Consider the following 17,192-nt stretch of genomic DNA (forward strand, 5'->3'; position numbering starts at 1 on the left):
ACCATAACCAATTTCAGAACACTTTTTTCATCCCAAAAGAAGCCCTGTACCTTTTAGCTATCACTCTTTAATATCCTCATGGCCATTGTGCCTGAATGAAACTTATCAAACACACATATTTTCTCCATAAGGAACATCACAACCTTCTTGCACTTAGGGACACTAGACAGCACTTCAGCACTAGGCTTGGGGGCCATTTTAAGCAGCAAAATCACTGTACAGAGAACAATTGCTTATAGTGTGAATTGAAACAGAACCAGAGTGTTGCCTTGTTTGACCTTGACTGGGAATGTGTGTAGGGTGACTCAAATTTCCCCTTCTCTTCAAATGAAGTGCTGTGAGTATTGATTTTGTTACACATATATTTTAGGGAGTAGGCAAATTTGCAAATACAGAACTCAAGAATAATGCGAATAGGGTGTATAATGGTTTTCAAGTTGATTAACATCTTTAATAAAGACATTGATTCATTCATACATCAAATATTCATTAGCAACCACCAGGTGCTAGGGACTAAGGTCTAGAGGAAACAAAAATGAATAAGATGCAATTCTTCAAAAAATTTAATGTCTAGTGGGGACATGAGACATATACAATGACAATTGTAATACAGTGTGATAAATGCTGTAATAGCAGGAGGCATGGAGGGTGATGCAAGGATAGAAGAGGGTGTTGAGGGTGGCTTTCTGCAGCCAGTAATTCTTAAGCTGAGACACAGAAGACCACATAGGCCATAGCCAGGCAGAGAAAGGGAATGAAGATATTTTGGGCTAAGAGAATGCAGGTAACAAAGGTCTGGAGGTCTAAAATGCAAGAGTTTGTAAATTTTGCTAGACATTGGTAATAACCGGTAAATTACCATTCTGTCACTCTTCTGACAATGCCACCCACAATACTGCTTTTTGGATTCCTCAAGTAATTTAGTTGTGAAGTTCTTTCCATGCAACCCACAAGTTTTTCCACTTGTTTTTCAGAAGCACAAGTGGGGGATCTTGTATTGTTCTTAGAGTGTTGGTACACACAAAGGGAAAATACATGCTCATCTCTGGGAATCTAAGCTTCTGCTTTCTGAAATAATCTGCTCTTAAGCAAGTAAAGTGCCTACTAAAATGTAAGGCAGCTACAGGAATTTCCAAAACAACGTGTAAGTAATTTCAGTCTACCCTGAAATACCTGCTAAATTTGAAACAGTAGGAAAAGTATATAAATCAGAAAAGTTATAATTTTATTCTCTGTGGAATATAACAAAACCGAAAAAGATAAATGAGAAAAATAGTTAGAATGTCCACTTGAAGAAGGAATATTTTAAAATTTGATATAAATAATTATATCCCTTCTAGTTTTGAGACATTTCTGGTCTTCCAAAATACTCCAAAAGAATGCTATGACACATGCCCCACTTTTCTATTTGACCAGAGAAAATCTAAACTATGTATAATGCAGATTATCACTTTCTTTAAAGGACACATCGTATATTAAAGGACTACTGTTGCACTTTGCAAATTGATGTAATAGCTGTTTTGTAGCCATTTTGCATCTTTAATGTAACAAAGACTATTGTATGTGATAGAATGCCTAAGTTTTAATGCAAACAAATTGCACTTTTTTTTTTTTTTTTTTTTTTTTGAGACGGAGTCTAGCTCTGTCACCCAGGCTGGAGTGCAGTGGCGCGATCTCGGCTCACTGCAAGCTCTGCCTCCCGGGTTTACGCCATTCTCCTGCCTCAGCCTCCCGAGTAGCTGGGACTACAGGCGCCTGCCTCGTCGCCCGGCTAGTTTTGTGTATTTTTTAGTAGAGATGGGGTTTCACCGTATTAGCCAGGATGGTCTCGATCTCCTGACCTCGTGATCCACCCGTCTCGGCCTCCCAAAGTGCTGGGATTACAGGCTTGAGCCACCGCGCCCGGCCCAAATTGCACTTTCTAAATAATGAAATAGTGTATCCATTTTTTGGTCTTATTTAAACTTTATGGGCTGTTACAACTAAAAAAAATCTAAGTTCAAAATATACATCTTGCATATCTTTAGTAAATAATGTTATCAGTTACACTTTACCCTGAAGGGCTTAAAATGAGTAGATCTAAATAATAAATTTCAAGATTATCTAAAGTGATCTTTTGGGATGAATATTGCTACACTGAGTTAATTACAACAAGAAAGTAATTGTTCATGTTAATCTGATTTTCCACTGGGAAACAGTTCAAATGACTTAAGACGAGGTCACCAACAGGATGGGCAATGGTGGACTCTATGCAATTTAACACATGATAACATTTTGGTGTAGTAAGGTGCCACACCCTCCAAATCTCTGGCTGCCTTCTCTGTTTATATATTCCCCTTGAGAAAATTCATTCTCTTCCATGTGTCCAGCTACCACCAACATTTTGATGACTGCCAAAAATACATTCCATTATAATTTGATTCTGACGATCAGGCCTATAATTGCACTTGTCCCCAGATATCTATTCTTCTATGTCCCATAGACACCTAAACTCAGCAAGTTTAAAGCATGAGAAGCAGGAATTCCCTTTGCTCAGCCCTTCCCTACAAATCTGCTCCTCTCCATATTTACTCTGATTAAAGGCCTCATCACTGCTGAGTAGTTCAGGCTAGAGATCTTAGTATCACGCTTGCTTTCTTTCCACCTTCAAATGCTATACTCTATAATTTCTAAATAGCCCCCATGTACCATCTCCACTGCTAGGTTATTTGATTTGCTTAAGACCCTCCTCTGTGGCTGGCTCTCATCTTTGTAAAAAAAAAAATCTAGTCATGGAATCAATTCTCCTGTTTTGTTACACCTTTTGCAATAGTTCTCAAAGTAAGCTCACTGGTACTCTGGTAATCAAATCAATGTGCAAAATTTAAAAAAAATCAATGTTAAGTTTTCTTCCACACAATTTTCTTAAGCCTTTACCAAATACTACCACTTATCTGATAGTGGATGCTCCAATAGTGAAACAGATGAGCATTTAGTAAATGCATATTAATGGAAAAATCAGAAAAACTCAAATGTGTTTATTTCAATAGCTTTTTGTTGTGGACAAGTATGAACAGAATTGTGATTTTTATATTGGCTTCTAATTGTTGAATTTCTGTTAGGAAAACTGCTATTACTTTCAGGATGGAATTCACAATATCACTATTTCATGATGTAGAACACTGTGATCTCATGGTGATCTACCATTAAATTAAGTTTCTTGTTGACCTCCTCAACAAAGTTTATACTCTTTATCTCATATTCAAAGCCCTTTAGAATCACCCTACTTTTCCACCCTGATCTATGCCAGTTACTACAACACACCCTCATAAATCAAACTGAGGCTGGGTTCTATGGCTTATGCCTGTAATCACAGCCCTTTGGGAGGCCAGGGCAGGAGGACTGCTTGAGTCTAGGAGATTGAGAACAGTCCGAGCAACATAGTGAGATGCTATCTCTACAAATATTTTTTAAAAATTAGCCAGATAAGGGGGTGCAGACTTGTAGTCAAAGCTACTTGGGAGGCTGAGGTGGAAGGATTGCTTGAACCCAAAAGTTTGAGATTGCAGTGAGCTCTGCGCCACTGCACTCCAGCCTGGGTGACACAGCAAGACCCTGTCTCTTAAAAAATATAAATAAATAAACAAGGCCGGGCGCGGTGGCTCAAGCCTGTAATCCCAGCACTTTGGGAGGCCGAGGCGGGTGGATCGTGAGGTCAGGAGTTTGAGACCAGCTTGGCCAACATGGTGAAACCCCGTCTCTACTAAAAGTAAAAAAATTAGCCAGGCATGGTGGCATGCGCCTGTAATCCCAGCTATTCAAGAGGCTGAGGCAGGATAATCATTGGAACCCAGGAGGCAGAGGTTGCAGTGAGCCGAGATGGTGCCACTGCACTCCATCCTAGGCGACAGAGCAAGACTCTGTCTCAAAAAAAAAAAAAAACCAAAAACAAAACTTATTTACCTTTCTTCTTCTTTGTTTTTAAAATTTCAATAATCATTTACCTTTCTTAAGTGTATCTTGATCTTTTACACCTCCTTGTCTAAGTACATGCTAGTTTATGTTTCAGGAATTTAGTTTCTATTTCTCTGTTTAGCTAATTCTCTATCTTTTGGTCACTCCTTTTTCATTCCCCTCAAACAGTTGCTTTCTCTTCCTACATCTATAGCAACTTGTAATACACTATAGGAATAATTATGGCACATGCAACAATGCAACAATTTAATATATAAGCGCATTACATTTCTCATTTTTATTTTTCTTAAAAAAATTAGCCGGGTGTGGTGGTCTGTGCCTGTAGTCTCAGTTACTTGGGAGGCTGAGGTGGGAGGATTGTTTGAGCCCAGGAGATGGAGGTTGCAGTGAGCCAGTGGTACCAGGGCTCAAGGGATCCTCCCACCTCAGCCTCCCAAGTAGCTGTGACTACAGGTACAGACCACCACACCTGGCTGATTTTTTGAATTTCTGTGTAGAGATGGGGTTTCCCCATGTTGCCCAGGCCAGTTTTGGACTCCTGGACTCTAGCAATCCACCCACTTTAGCCTCTCAAAGTGCTGGGATTACAGGCGTGAACCACTATACCTGGTCTAAATTTTAAAATTTATCTATTTCTGCTACATTTTTTAGTCATCCTTCCCTTAATCTTTTCATCTTTCCTCTTCATTTATTCAACAATTTCTTTCTAATTCTCTACCATGTACAAGATTCTATGGAAAATGGGGATGCAGAAGAGACTAAAACAAACAAAATCCCTCCATTACTGTGGTTTAGAATTAAAATATATAGATTCTGATATTTACTATAGAGGAAAAAACAAAACAAAACAGAAAAAGGACAAAGCAAATGCTGGAGGGGGAGGTCTATCTATTTTCAATGTGATGGTCATGAAAACTGACATTGAACAAAGGCCTGAAGGAGGCAAAGGATATTTGGAGCCAGGTGGATATTTGGAGGAAAAGTGTTTCCAGGCAAAGGAAAGGGAGGTGCGAAGACCCAAAAGTTGCAGCCCAGTTTGTAATCCTATAGTTCGCATGGTTTGGACTACTGCAGCAGACACTACGGCATTCATGAGATAGCCTAGTAGCAATGGCTGAATCTCAAGCAAGGGCCAAGCAGCATACCTGACTACCCCTGTATTTTCTTTCTGTTGACTTGGCATTTTGGTAAGTTGTTGAGCACAGACTGTCTAGAACCTCTTCAGACACAAGAAAGCTCCCTGTGTCTTATGTACCAAGTAATTGCTGGATTTCTGCTAAGAAGCTGGGGATATGGGCAAAAGAACTACTACTCTGGTATCATAGCTTTATAGTATGATCCAAAATCTCTTATTCTTTGTCCTTTGAACTATTCATCAATTCACTAAAGTATTGCTCATTTAAATACCATTTTTAAGTGTTCATACAGACAGATACCCATTACAAAGACCATTTTAGATTTGGTCTGGGATACTTTCCAATCAGTTCTACCATATGTGCCCAAACACATTTAGATTTGTGACTCTATATTATAGTCGGTACCTATTTTTAAGTGCTTATTTCCAGAATATACAAGCCATTCATAAACCTCATCGCTGATGCAAAGTGTGTCATATTTGATGCAAAGGTCAGCAATTACTTGCAGTTCCTCTTTGTTATACACCTACACATAATAAAGGAAAGAGCACAGCCAATTATTCAACATGTGAGAAAATGATAGGTCAGAAGACTGTGTAAGGAGATAAGAGACTTGTTTACCTTGCCAAGTGGGTTATGTGGAGTATTTAGTATAATAGCTTTGGTTTTGGAATTAAATTTACTTTCCAGTTCTTGAGGATCTAATGTCCAGTCAGAACTAGACCATCTTTTTCCATCAACAGGTTTCTAAGCATGAAGAATGAAGATATAATTTAAATTCAATTAAGTCATGTTTACTGTCTTACAAACAATCTAATAAGAAAAAAAATCAAAGAAAGTCATGGCAAAGGAAACTGAATAAATTACCAACAAATGCTTTCCTGGAGTAGGAACAGAAAAAAAAGTAGAAAAAGGACTAACAAAGAAGATAAACAGAAATAACCAGGCTGTAGTTCTGCTTAAGAGCCCAAGAAGACCTAAGTCTTATGCTCACACCTGTTAAATGGAAAAATAAGCCCTGTCAACATTAACTGCTGTTACTATTCCTTCACAGGAACTAGCTACAACTATGGTTAACATGTCTGATATTGTAAGGTTAGCTGATGATTTTGTGACTCGCCTTAGTGTATTACTTGTGTTGAAAATATTTAAAAAGGACAACTAGACAAACAGAGACATACAGGAAATCTCCAAATGCAATCAAAGTAGAAACTTTATCATAACAAAGTAATTGGTATTTTCAAGACTTCTTAAGTCTTGAAACTTTGCCATATGAACCCTACTGGCAAACTTACAGATCTCAGGGGAATAAAAACAGGTGTTGCTCCAGCCATTCTCACCATGGGCTCATAGCAGTCATAGAAAGGCACTATTAGTATGACCTGCAATAAAAGCAAATAAGATCACAACCTATCAATCATTTATTCATGTTAATAATACTGTGTACCTACTATGGACTAGGCACTGTACTATATGTTGGGATACGGCAGTGAAAAAGGCAGGCTTTGCCCTTGTGGAGCTAACATCTGAGGGGAAGAGACCTCGGAGACAAACTTGTCCAGGTAGTCTTAATTGGATGCCTTGGTATCTTAGGGAGATCTATAAATAAGCATGCAGTGGGAGTATTTGAAATTGCATATAAAATTTCATATATGCAGAGGTAGATTTACCTGGAGAATGGGACTATCACATTCTCAAAGGGATATTCCAGCCAAAACAATTAAGCATTTCTTCATATTTCAAATAGAAACTAAAATCTAGAATGTAAGTGATGTATAGGCAGTGACAGACAGCAGGCTATGTGGAAAGAGAACACTGTAATGTTCCCTGGTACAAAGTGCTAATTTAAAAGCATTATCTTGAGAGTAGAAATGTTTCTCTCTTCTCAAAAGCACGGTCAATCTTTGTATTTTTAGTAGAGACTGGGGTTTCGCCATGTTGCCCAGGCTGGTCTCGAATTCCTTACCTCAGGTGATCTGCCTGCCTCGGCCTCTCAAACTGCTGGGATAACAGGGCTGAGCCACCACACTCAGCCTCATCTGTGAGGTTCTCAGGGACTAAGACAACCTATCTTTGTAACTCTAGTGGGAAATATAAAACTCAATACAAAGTGAGAGCACAATAAAGGAAAATAAATTGGAGAGGCAGGGCAGTACAGTGGGAGGAATATACCTGCTACTCTTCGCCTTGATTTCTTCACTTTTATGATATGAACAATTCCTCTCTCTCTCTCTTTTTTTTTTTTTTTTTTGAGAGTATTTATGGAGTCCTTACTATTTTAGGTGCTGGCAATAAAGCTATAAAGTTCTCCTAGAACTTACATCCTACTGAGAGAGGCTTATAATGAACGGAAAAACAAATAAGAACATTAAATAATTTCAGATAGTAATAAATGCGATAAAGAAACAATAAATAGGTCAGTATGATAGCAAGTGACATGTATGTGGTTTCAAAATACTAGATAAGTTGATGGAGGAAGAAAGAATAGAGGAAAGAAGGCTAAGGGCTAAGCCTTACAATACTCCCAACAGAGTGCAGAGAAAGAAGCAACAAAGGATTAACAATATTGAAGTATGAGACAAAATTATGTTATAGGATTAAAGGAGATTATGTATATGAAACTGTGAACTTCCTTAACATGTTTCCTTAAACATCTTGTCTGGCAGAGTGGAGGGAATCAAAGTTGTAAAAGAATAACATAACACAAAGCAGATAGCAGCATCTTTCATAAAAGGGGAATGATAAAGGGCTATGAGAGTTCAAAGAAAGTTAACAATATAGATCAGGATAAATACTGGTTCTTCAGTCCCAGTTTAAGCAATGTCTTCCTGGAGCTTTCCAGACTTAGCAGATGTGATTGCCTCTTCCTTTTGCCACTGCCATAAGTTATACATTCTCCACTATTGGCTAACACACAATGCTCCTCTTAATCCATTTGCAAGTCTGTGTTCTCTACTAGACAGGGAATTCCTTCTGCACAGAATCTATTTTTTAAAAAATCTTCTATCTCACAGTGCTTAGCATATATTGGATCCTCTGTATTTTGTGAATAAATGAAAGAGGCAAAAAGTATTAAAGCAAGGGTATTGGAATGATAATGGGAAATACGGGTAGAGATGACTGAGGTAGGTGCCAAAAGTTGGTTATACATCACAGTACTAAATAGCAAAATCATTTTACCTTCCTGTTATATTAATACATCCTCAGCCAGGTGTGGTGGCTTACGCCTGTAATCTCAGCACTTTGGGAGGCTGAGGCAGACGGATCACCTGAGGTCAGACCAGCCTGGCCAACATGGCAAAATCCCATCTCTCCTAAATATACAAAAATTAGCTGGGCTTGGTGGCGAACACCTGTAATCTCAGCTACTCAGTAGGCTGGGGCAGGAGAATCACTTGAACCCGTGAGGTGGAGGTTGCAGTGAGCCAAGATCGCACCACTGTACTCCAGCCTGGGCAACAAAGCGGGACTCTGTCTCAAAAAAAAAAAAAAAAAATCTTCATATGAGATGGCTTATACAATTACTGGGCATACAAAGACATTAATCAAAAACTTGTAGACCAAGTTAAGATTAAAGGTCATTTTTGCAATGAAAACAAAAGATTCTTTTTCCCCAGCAGTGTTAGTCCCTTCCATCTGCCCTTATTTAAATAGGCTATAAAAATAAGAATAAATTATATGCAAGAAAATGGATGAATCTGACAGACACAAAAATAAATGAATGGATCTAGACCCAAGAGTATATATACACTGTATAATTCTATTCATATCAAGTAAAAGAGCAGTCAAAATAAGTCTATGGTTATAAAAGACAGAAGAGTAGTTACCTCTGGGAGAATATAGACTATGAAGAGGAACAAAGGAGCTTTCTGGGTACTGGAAATGTATTATATCTTTATCTGGTTGTAGTTACACAGAAATTTACACAGTAATTTATCCAGCTGTACATTTAAGATTTGTGAACTTTATTGTACATGCATTATACTTAAAACATAATTAAAAATAAAAAGAGAAAACAGCATAATATAAACAAAAGATTCAAAGGTGGGACAAATGATAATTGATTCAACATAGGTATTATGATAATGTTAATATACCTACTTCATCTCCCTCATCAATTAATGCTTGAATGGTGTTAAAAAGAGATCCATATGCTCCTACTGTCACAAGGATTTCTTTATTTGAATCGATTTGCTTTTGGTAAAGCTTTTCATACAGGTAGGACAGAGCTTTCACAAGTGATGGATGGCCCTGTTGGATTAAAAATAAGAACAAAACCTTAAATTTAAATACGGGACTTATTGTTTGAGGTAATATGGCTCTAAAATGTAAGAATTTTTAAAATTTGGATTTGATGTTTATAATTACCCAAAGAAAATTTATATTTTTTAATGGCAATGAATTTTTTAAAATTTACTGCATTTAGAGGATTCCCACACTATTGGTCATGAAGGCTTGCTAATGATTAAAACTTCTTACTAAATAAAGGATTTGGGATTATATAATTTCAAAGTATTTGCTTTGAATAAAAATGAACCTTTCATATTTTTTGACAGTAATTAAATCATATTGAAAAGAGTTGGATTTGTTTCCTAGTTAAAATAAGTAAAAAAAACCCACGTTAACTGTATACCCCCTCCTTGGCTCTTCCTGATTGATGGAGAGATGATTATACCGACCAATGGACTAGGGAGAGAGAACAAAAACAAATTCACCAAAGACACGAACACTAGTGTTGATGTAATAGCAAATGTTAGAAGGAAGTGAGACGCTACTCACATTGATAGTCAAGAGAGCAGTGGTTATCCAAGGTAACTACTTTCATAGGTGAAGTGAAGGGATTATGAAGGTATAGTCTGAGGCAAGTAGGGGGTCTGAAGACTCCTGGATTAGCTCTCCCTAAGTTCTCTTCTAGGTTCTCTCCCCTTCTTTCCTTTTCTTTCTTCCTTTCCCTTTCCCCCTCCTTGTTTTATTTGGTATTTAAGTCAATATTTCTTGTTGTTTTCTGTCCAGCATCTACCTCCTCATTTTGCTTTTGAAGTACCATCCTGATTTTCTATCCCCTGAGAGTGAGAGTGCAAATGCAGGTCATGTGCCTTTGTTTGAAAGCACTTTGGGCTCTGGAGCAATAAACTGAGTCCCTTTGAATTTTACTTTAATAGCGGGTCTAACAAATACTAGCAAAAGGAGATCTGAAAAGCAACTGTAAACACTATACACATTTCTTAGAATGATAAATGCTTGTGCTTTTAAAATCAAAAATTTAAATACAAAAATAGTTTATGCTTCATGTAATAAGTAAAACTAGGCAAAGATGTGTAAAAAATTACAATCGCTCCTCAATATTATTTCATTCCCATCCCCTTGAGGTGACCGATGTCCATAGCCTGGTGATAGTGCAACACCACTCTCAGTGCTCATACCAATATAAAAACACATAGACATGTACATACCTATGTATTTACAAAAACTAGAATATACATATTAATAAATAAGTGGGTATGGTTGTGTTCTAACAAAACTTTATTTACACAATCTGACAGATTGGACCCATAGGCCATAGATTGCAAAACCCCGCTATAGACCAATTTGAGAAAACTGACAGAGACGATATTTAGTTTCTCAATCCATGAACATCATTCCCAATTTATTTAGGTATTGCTTAATTTCTCTCAGTAATGTTTTATAGATTTCATTGTACAGATCTTGGATATATTTAAAAAAATTTATTCTTAAATGTTTTGTGTTTTGGGATACTACTATAAATAGTATTTAAAAAATTTTACTTTCTAATTGTTCATTTTAATATATAGAAATACAACTGATTTTTGTATATTGGCTTTGTGTCCTGTGACCTTGCTCAATTCATTTATTAGTTATAGTAGGCTTCTTTTTTTTTCTTTTAGAATTCCTTAGGATATTCTATGTACACAGTCATGTTTTCTGAAAATGAGTTTACATTTTTTTCTTTCTAATCTATGTATCTTTGTATCTCACAGGGCTCCAGTACACTGATGAATAACAGTGATCAGAGTGGACATCTTTGCTGTCTTTTCAATCTTACTACATTATGTGCATTACAGGTGTAATCTGTAGGTTTCTCATAGATTCCTTTGATGAGAGTGAGAAAGCTCCATTCTATTCCTAATTGGCTGAAAACTTTTATTATAAATGAGAGTTGAATTTTGTCAGATGTGTTTTCTATATATACTACATAAGATGATCTTTTTTTCTGATAATATAGCATCATTGCAATGATTAATTTTTGGATATTAAAACTAACCCTGCATTCCTATGGTAAACCTTACTTGGTCAGGATGTATTACTTTTTATATCTTTATACACAGGGGCACACACACACATGCACGCACACATCTGGATTTGATTTACTAAAATTTCACAATTTTTGTTTCTATGCTCATGAGAGATATTGAACTGGAGTTTTCTTTCTTTCTTTCTCTGGCATTTTTAAAATCAGTTTTTCTATCAGGGTAATGCTGAAACTAATTTTATGAGACCAGAATTACCCTGATACAAAACCCCTGATTAAAAGGTCAGACAGAACCATTAGGCATTTCTTTATTTTTCAAATTACACAAATTGTTGATCAATAAGTAAAAGTTTTCCATCCTGCTCCATTTTCTGAATGTGCAGAATTAGCATTATTAGGTTGGTGCAAAAGTAATTGTTTTTGTCATTAAAATTAATGGAAAAACTGCAATTACTTTTGAACCAACCTAATAGTTCTTCCTTAAATGCCTGATAGAATTCACTAACAAGCCATCTAGGTATTGCAGTTTATTTGCAGGAAGACTTTAACTACTAATTCATTTTGTTTTTTGTTTTTTTCTTTTTTTGAGACAGAGTCTCACTCTGTCACCCAGGCTGGAGTGCAGTGGAGCGATCTCGGCTCACTGCAATCTCCGCCTCCCAGGTTCACGTCATTCTCCTGCCTCAGCCTCCCAAGTAGCTGGGACTACAGGTATCCGCCACCACACCTGGCTAATTTTTTGTATTTTTAGTAGAGACGGGGTTTCATCATGTTAGCCAGGATGGTCTCCATCTCCTGACCTCGTGATCCACCCACCTCGGCCTCCCAAATTGCTGGGATTACAGGCGTGAGCCACTGTGCCTGGCCACAAATTCCTTTTCTTTCATTGACATAGAGCAAGTTGCGTTTTTCATCTCTCCTTGTGTCAGTTTTGGTAATTTGTATCTTTTTTTAAAAAAAATTTTATTTGTTTATTTATTTATTTTTTATTATACTTTAAGTTCTAGGGTACATGTGCACAACGTGCAGGTTTGTTACATATGTATACTTGTGCCATGTTGGTGTGCTGCACCCATCAACTCATCAGCACCCATCAACTCGTCATTTACATCAGGTATAACTCCCAATGCCATCCTTACCCCCCTCCCCTCCCCATAATAGGCCCCAGTGTGTGATGTTCCCCTTCCAGAGTCCAAGTGATCTCATTGTTCAATTCCCCTCTATGAGTGAGAATATGCGGTGTTTCGTTTTCTGTTCTTGCGATAGTTTGCTGAGAATGATGGTTTCCAGCTGCATCCATGTCCCTACGAAGGACATGAACTCATCTTTATTATGGCTGCATAGTATTCCATGGTGTATATGTGCCACCTTTTCTTAATCCAGTCTGTCACAGTTGGACATTTGGGTTGATTCCAAGTCTTTGCTATTGTGAATAGTGCCACAATAAACATACGTGTGCATGTGTCTTTATAGCAGCATGATTTATAACCCTTTGGGTATATACCCAGTAATGGGATGGCTGGGTCATATGGTATTTCTAGTTCTAGATCCTTGAGGAATCACTATACTGTTTTCCACAATGGTTGAACCAGTTTACAATCCCACCAACAGTGTAAAAGTGTTCCTATTTCTGCACATCCTCTCTAGCACCTGCTGTTTCCTGACTTTTTAATGATTGACATTCTAACTGGGGTGAGATGGTATCTCATTGTGGTTTTGATTTGTATTTCTCTGATGGCCAGTGATGACGAGCATTTTTTCATGTGCCTGTTGGCTGTATGCATGTCTTATTTTGAGAAATGTCTATTCATATCCTTTGCCCACTTTTTGATGGGGTTGTTTTTTTTTCTCGTAAATTTGTTTGAGTTCTTTGTAGGTTCTGGATATTAGCCCTTTGTCAGATGAGTAGATTGCAAAAATGTTCTCCCATTCTGTAGGTTGCCTGTTCACTCTGATGGTAGTTTCTTTTGCTGTGCAGAAGCTCTTCAGTTTAATTAGATCCCATTTGTCAATTTTGGCTTTTGTTGCCATTGCTTTTGGTGTTTTAGACATGAAGTCCTTGCCCATGCCTATGTCCTGAATGGTATTACCTAGGTTTTCTTCTAGGGTTTTTATGATTTTAGGTCTAACATATAAGTCTCTAATTCATCTTGAATTAATTTTCATATAAGGAGTAAGGAAAGGATCCAGTTTCAGCTTTCTATGTATGGCTAGCCAATTTTCCCAGCACCATTTATTAAATAGGGAATCCTTTCCTCATTTCTTGTTTTTCTCAGGTTTGTCAAAGATCAGATGGCTGTAGATGTGTAGTATTATTTCTGAGGACTCTGTTCTGTTCTGGATAACGTTTATTGATATGTGTATGTTGAACCAGCCTTGCATCCCAGGAATGAAGCCCAGTTGATCATGGTGGATAAGCTTTTTGATGTGCTGCTGGATTCGGTTTGCCAGTATTTTATTGAGGATTTTTGCATCAATGTTCATCAGGGATATTGGTCTAAGTTTCTCTTTTCCTGTTGTGTCTCTGCCAGGCTTTGGTATCAGGATGATGCTGGCCTCATAAAATGAGTTAGGGAGGATTCCCTTTTTCTATTGATTGGAATAGTTTCAGAAGGAATGGTACCAGCTGCTCCTTATACCTCTGGTAGAATTTGGCTGTGAATCCGTCTGGTCCTGGACTTTTTTTGGTTGGTAAGCTATTAATTATTGCCTCAATTTCAGAGCCTGTTACTGGTCTATTCAGAGATTCAACTTCTTCCTGGTTTAGTCTTGGGAGAGTGTAAGCATCCAGGAAATTATCCATTTCTTCTAGGTTTTCTAGTTTATTTGCGTAGAGGTGTTTATAGTATTCTCTGATGGTAGTTTGTATTTCTTTGGGGTCGGTGGTGATATCCCCTTCATCATTTTTTATTGCATCTATTTGATTCTTCTCTCTTTTCTTCTTTATTAGTCTTGCTAGCGGTCTATCAATTTTGTTGATCTTTTCAGAAAACCAACTCCTGGATTCATTGATTTTTTGCAGGGTTTCTTGTGTCTCTATCTCCTTCAGCTCTGCTCTGCTCTTAGTTATTTCTTGCCTTCTGCTAGCTTTTGAATGTGTTTGCTCTTGCTTCTCTAGTTCTTTTAATTGTGATGTTAGGGTGTCAATTTTAGATCTTTCCTGCTTTCTCTTGTGGGCATTTAGTGCTATAAATTTCCCTCTATACACTGCTTTAAATGTGTCCTGGAGATTCTCGTATGTTGTATCTTTGTTCTCATTGGTTTAAAAGAACATCTTTATTTCTGCCTTCATTTTGTTATGTACCCAGTAGTCACTCAGGAGCAGGTTGTTCTATTTCCATGTAGTTGAGTGGTTTTGAGTGAGTTTCTTAATCCTGAGTTCTAGTTTGATTGCACTGTGATCTGAGAGACGGTTTGTTAAAATTTCTCTTCTTTTACATTTGCTGAGGAGTGCTTTACTTCCAACTATGTGGTCAATTTTCGAATAAGTGCGATGTGGTGCTGAGAAGAATGTATATTCTGTAGATTTGGGGTGGAGAGTTCTGTAGATGTCTATTAGGTCCACTTGGTGCAGTCGAGTTCAATTCCTGGATATCCTTGTTAACTTTCTGTCTCGTTGATCTGTCTAATATTGACAGTGGGGTTTTGAAGTCTCCCATTATTATTGTATGGGAGTCTAAGTCTCTTTGTAAGTCTCTAAGGACTTGCTTTATGAATCTGGGTGCTCCTGTATTGGGTGGGTATATATTGAGGATAGTTAGCTCTTCCTGTTGAATTGATCCCTTTACCATTATGTAATGGCCTTCTTTGTCTCTTTTGATCTTTGATGGTTTAAAGTCTGTTTTATCAGAGACTAGGATTGCAACCCCTGCTTTTTTTGTTCTCCATTTGCTTGGTAGATCTTCCTCCATCCCTTTATTTTGAGCCTATGTATATCTCTGCATGTGAGATGGGTCTCCTGAATACAGCAAACTGATGGGTCTTGACTCTTTATCCAATTTGCCAATCTGTGTCTTTTAATTGGACCGTTTAGTCCATTTACATTTAAGGTTAATATTGTTATGTGTGAACTTGATCTTGTCATTGTGATATTAGCTGGTTATTTTGCTTGTTAGTTGATGCAGTTTCTTCCTAGCATTGATGGTCTTTACATTTTGGCATGTTTTTGCAATGGCTTTGTACCGGTTGTTCCTTTCCATGTTTAATGCTTCCTTCAGGAGCTCTTGTAGGGCAGGCCTGGTGGTGACAAAATCTCTAAGCATTTGCTTGTCTGTAAAGGATTTTATTTCTCCTTCACTGATGAAACTTAGTTTGGCTGGATATGAAATTCTGGGTTGAAAATTCTTTTCTTTAAGAATGTTGAATATTGGCCCCCACCCTCTTCTGGCTTGTAGAGTTTCTGCCAAGAGATCTGCTGTTAGTCTGATGGGCTTCCCTTTGTGGGTAACCCGGCCTTTCTCTCTGACTGCCCTTAACATTTTTTCCTTCATTTCAACTTTGGTGAATCTGACAATTATGTGTCTTGGAGTTGCTCTTCTTGAGGAGTATCTTTGTGGCGTTCTCTGTATTTCCTGAATTTGAATGTTGGCCTGCCTTACTAGGCTGGGGAAGTTCTCCTGGACGATATCCTGCAGAGTGTTTTCCAACTTGGTTCCATTTTCCCCATCACTTTCAGGCACACCAATCAGACGTAGATTTGGTCTTTTCATATAATCCCATATTTCTTGGAGGCTTTGTTCATTTCTTTTTCCTTTTTTTTCTCTAGACTTCTGTTCTCACTTCATTTTATTCATTTGATCTTCAATCATTCATACTCTTTCTTCCAGTTGATTGAGTCGGTTACTGAAGCTTGTGCATTTGTCACGTATTTCTCGTGTCATGGTTTTTATCTCTGTCAGTTCGTTTATGGCCTTCTCTGCATTGATTATTTTAGTTATCCATTCTTCCATTCTTTTTTCAAGATTTTTAGTTTCTTTGCACTGGGTACGTAGTTCCTCCTTTAGCTCTGAGAAGTTTGATCGACTGAAGCCTTCTTCTCTCAACTCGTCAAAGTCATTCTCTGTCCAGCTTTGATACATTGCTGGCTATGAGTAGCATTCCTTTGGAGGGGCAGATGCGCTCTGATTTTTTAAATTTTTTGAATTTCCAGCTTTTTTGCCCTGCTTTTTCCCCATCTTTGTGGTTTGATCTGCCTCTGGTCTTTGATGCTGGTGACGTACTGATGGCGTTTTGGTATGGGTGTCCTTTCTGTTTGTTAGTTTTCCTTCTAACAGTCAGGACCCTCAGCTGTAGGTCTATTGGAGATTGCTTGAGGTCCACTCCAGACTGTTTGCCTGGGTATCAGTAGCAGAGGCTGCAGAAGATAGAATACTGCTGTACAGCAAGTGCTGCTGTCTGATTCTTGCTCTGGAAGCTTCATCTTAGGGGTGTACCCCGCCATGTGAGGTGTGAGGTGTCGGTCTGCACCTTGTCGGGGATGTCCCCCAGTTAGGCTACTCAGGGGTCAGGGACCCACTTGAGCAGGCCGACTGTTCTCAGATCTCAGCCTCCATGCTGGGAGATCCACTGCTCTCTTCAAAGCTGTCAGACAAGGTCATTAACATCTGCAGAGGTTTCTGCTGCTTTTTTTGTTTTATTGCTATGCCCTGTCCCCAGAGGTGGAGTCTACAAAGACAGGCAGGCCTCCTTGAGCTACTGTGGGCTCCACCCATTTCGAGCTTCCCAGAGGCTTTGTTTACCTATTTAAGTCTCAGCAATGGAGGGCGCCCCTCCCTCAGCCTTGCTGCTGCCTTGCAGTTAGATCTCAGACTGCTGTGCTAGCAGTAAGGGAG

General features: G+C 38.1%; 1 protein-coding gene across 3 annotated transcripts in view; it reads right to left on the reverse strand.

The window, feature by feature from the left end:
• Positions 1 to 17,192, reverse strand: part of KYAT3 (kynurenine aminotransferase 3) — a 63,564-nt gene that overhangs the window by 20,143 nt on the left and 26,229 nt on the right. For 2 of the 3 annotated variants that reach the window (XM_030942788.1, XM_030942787.1), the window contains 4 exons: positions 9,192 to 9,341; positions 6,386 to 6,472; positions 5,712 to 5,837; positions 5,496 to 5,616 (listed from right to left, as the gene is read on the reverse strand). In XM_030942788.1, the coding sequence (XP_030798648.1) occupies positions 5,496 to 5,616; positions 5,712 to 5,837; positions 6,386 to 6,472; positions 9,192 to 9,341 (484 nt within the window). The remainder of the gene's footprint in view (positions 1 to 5,495; positions 5,617 to 5,711; positions 5,838 to 6,385; positions 6,473 to 9,191; positions 9,342 to 17,192) is intronic. The other variant, XM_030942789.1, reaches the window with a different exon arrangement.

The sequence above is a fragment of the Rhinopithecus roxellana genome, chromosome 12 (assembly GCF_007565055.1).
Source record: "Rhinopithecus roxellana isolate Shanxi Qingling chromosome 12, ASM756505v1, whole genome shotgun sequence".
Lineage (NCBI taxonomy): Eukaryota > Metazoa > Chordata > Mammalia > Primates > Cercopithecidae > Rhinopithecus > Rhinopithecus roxellana.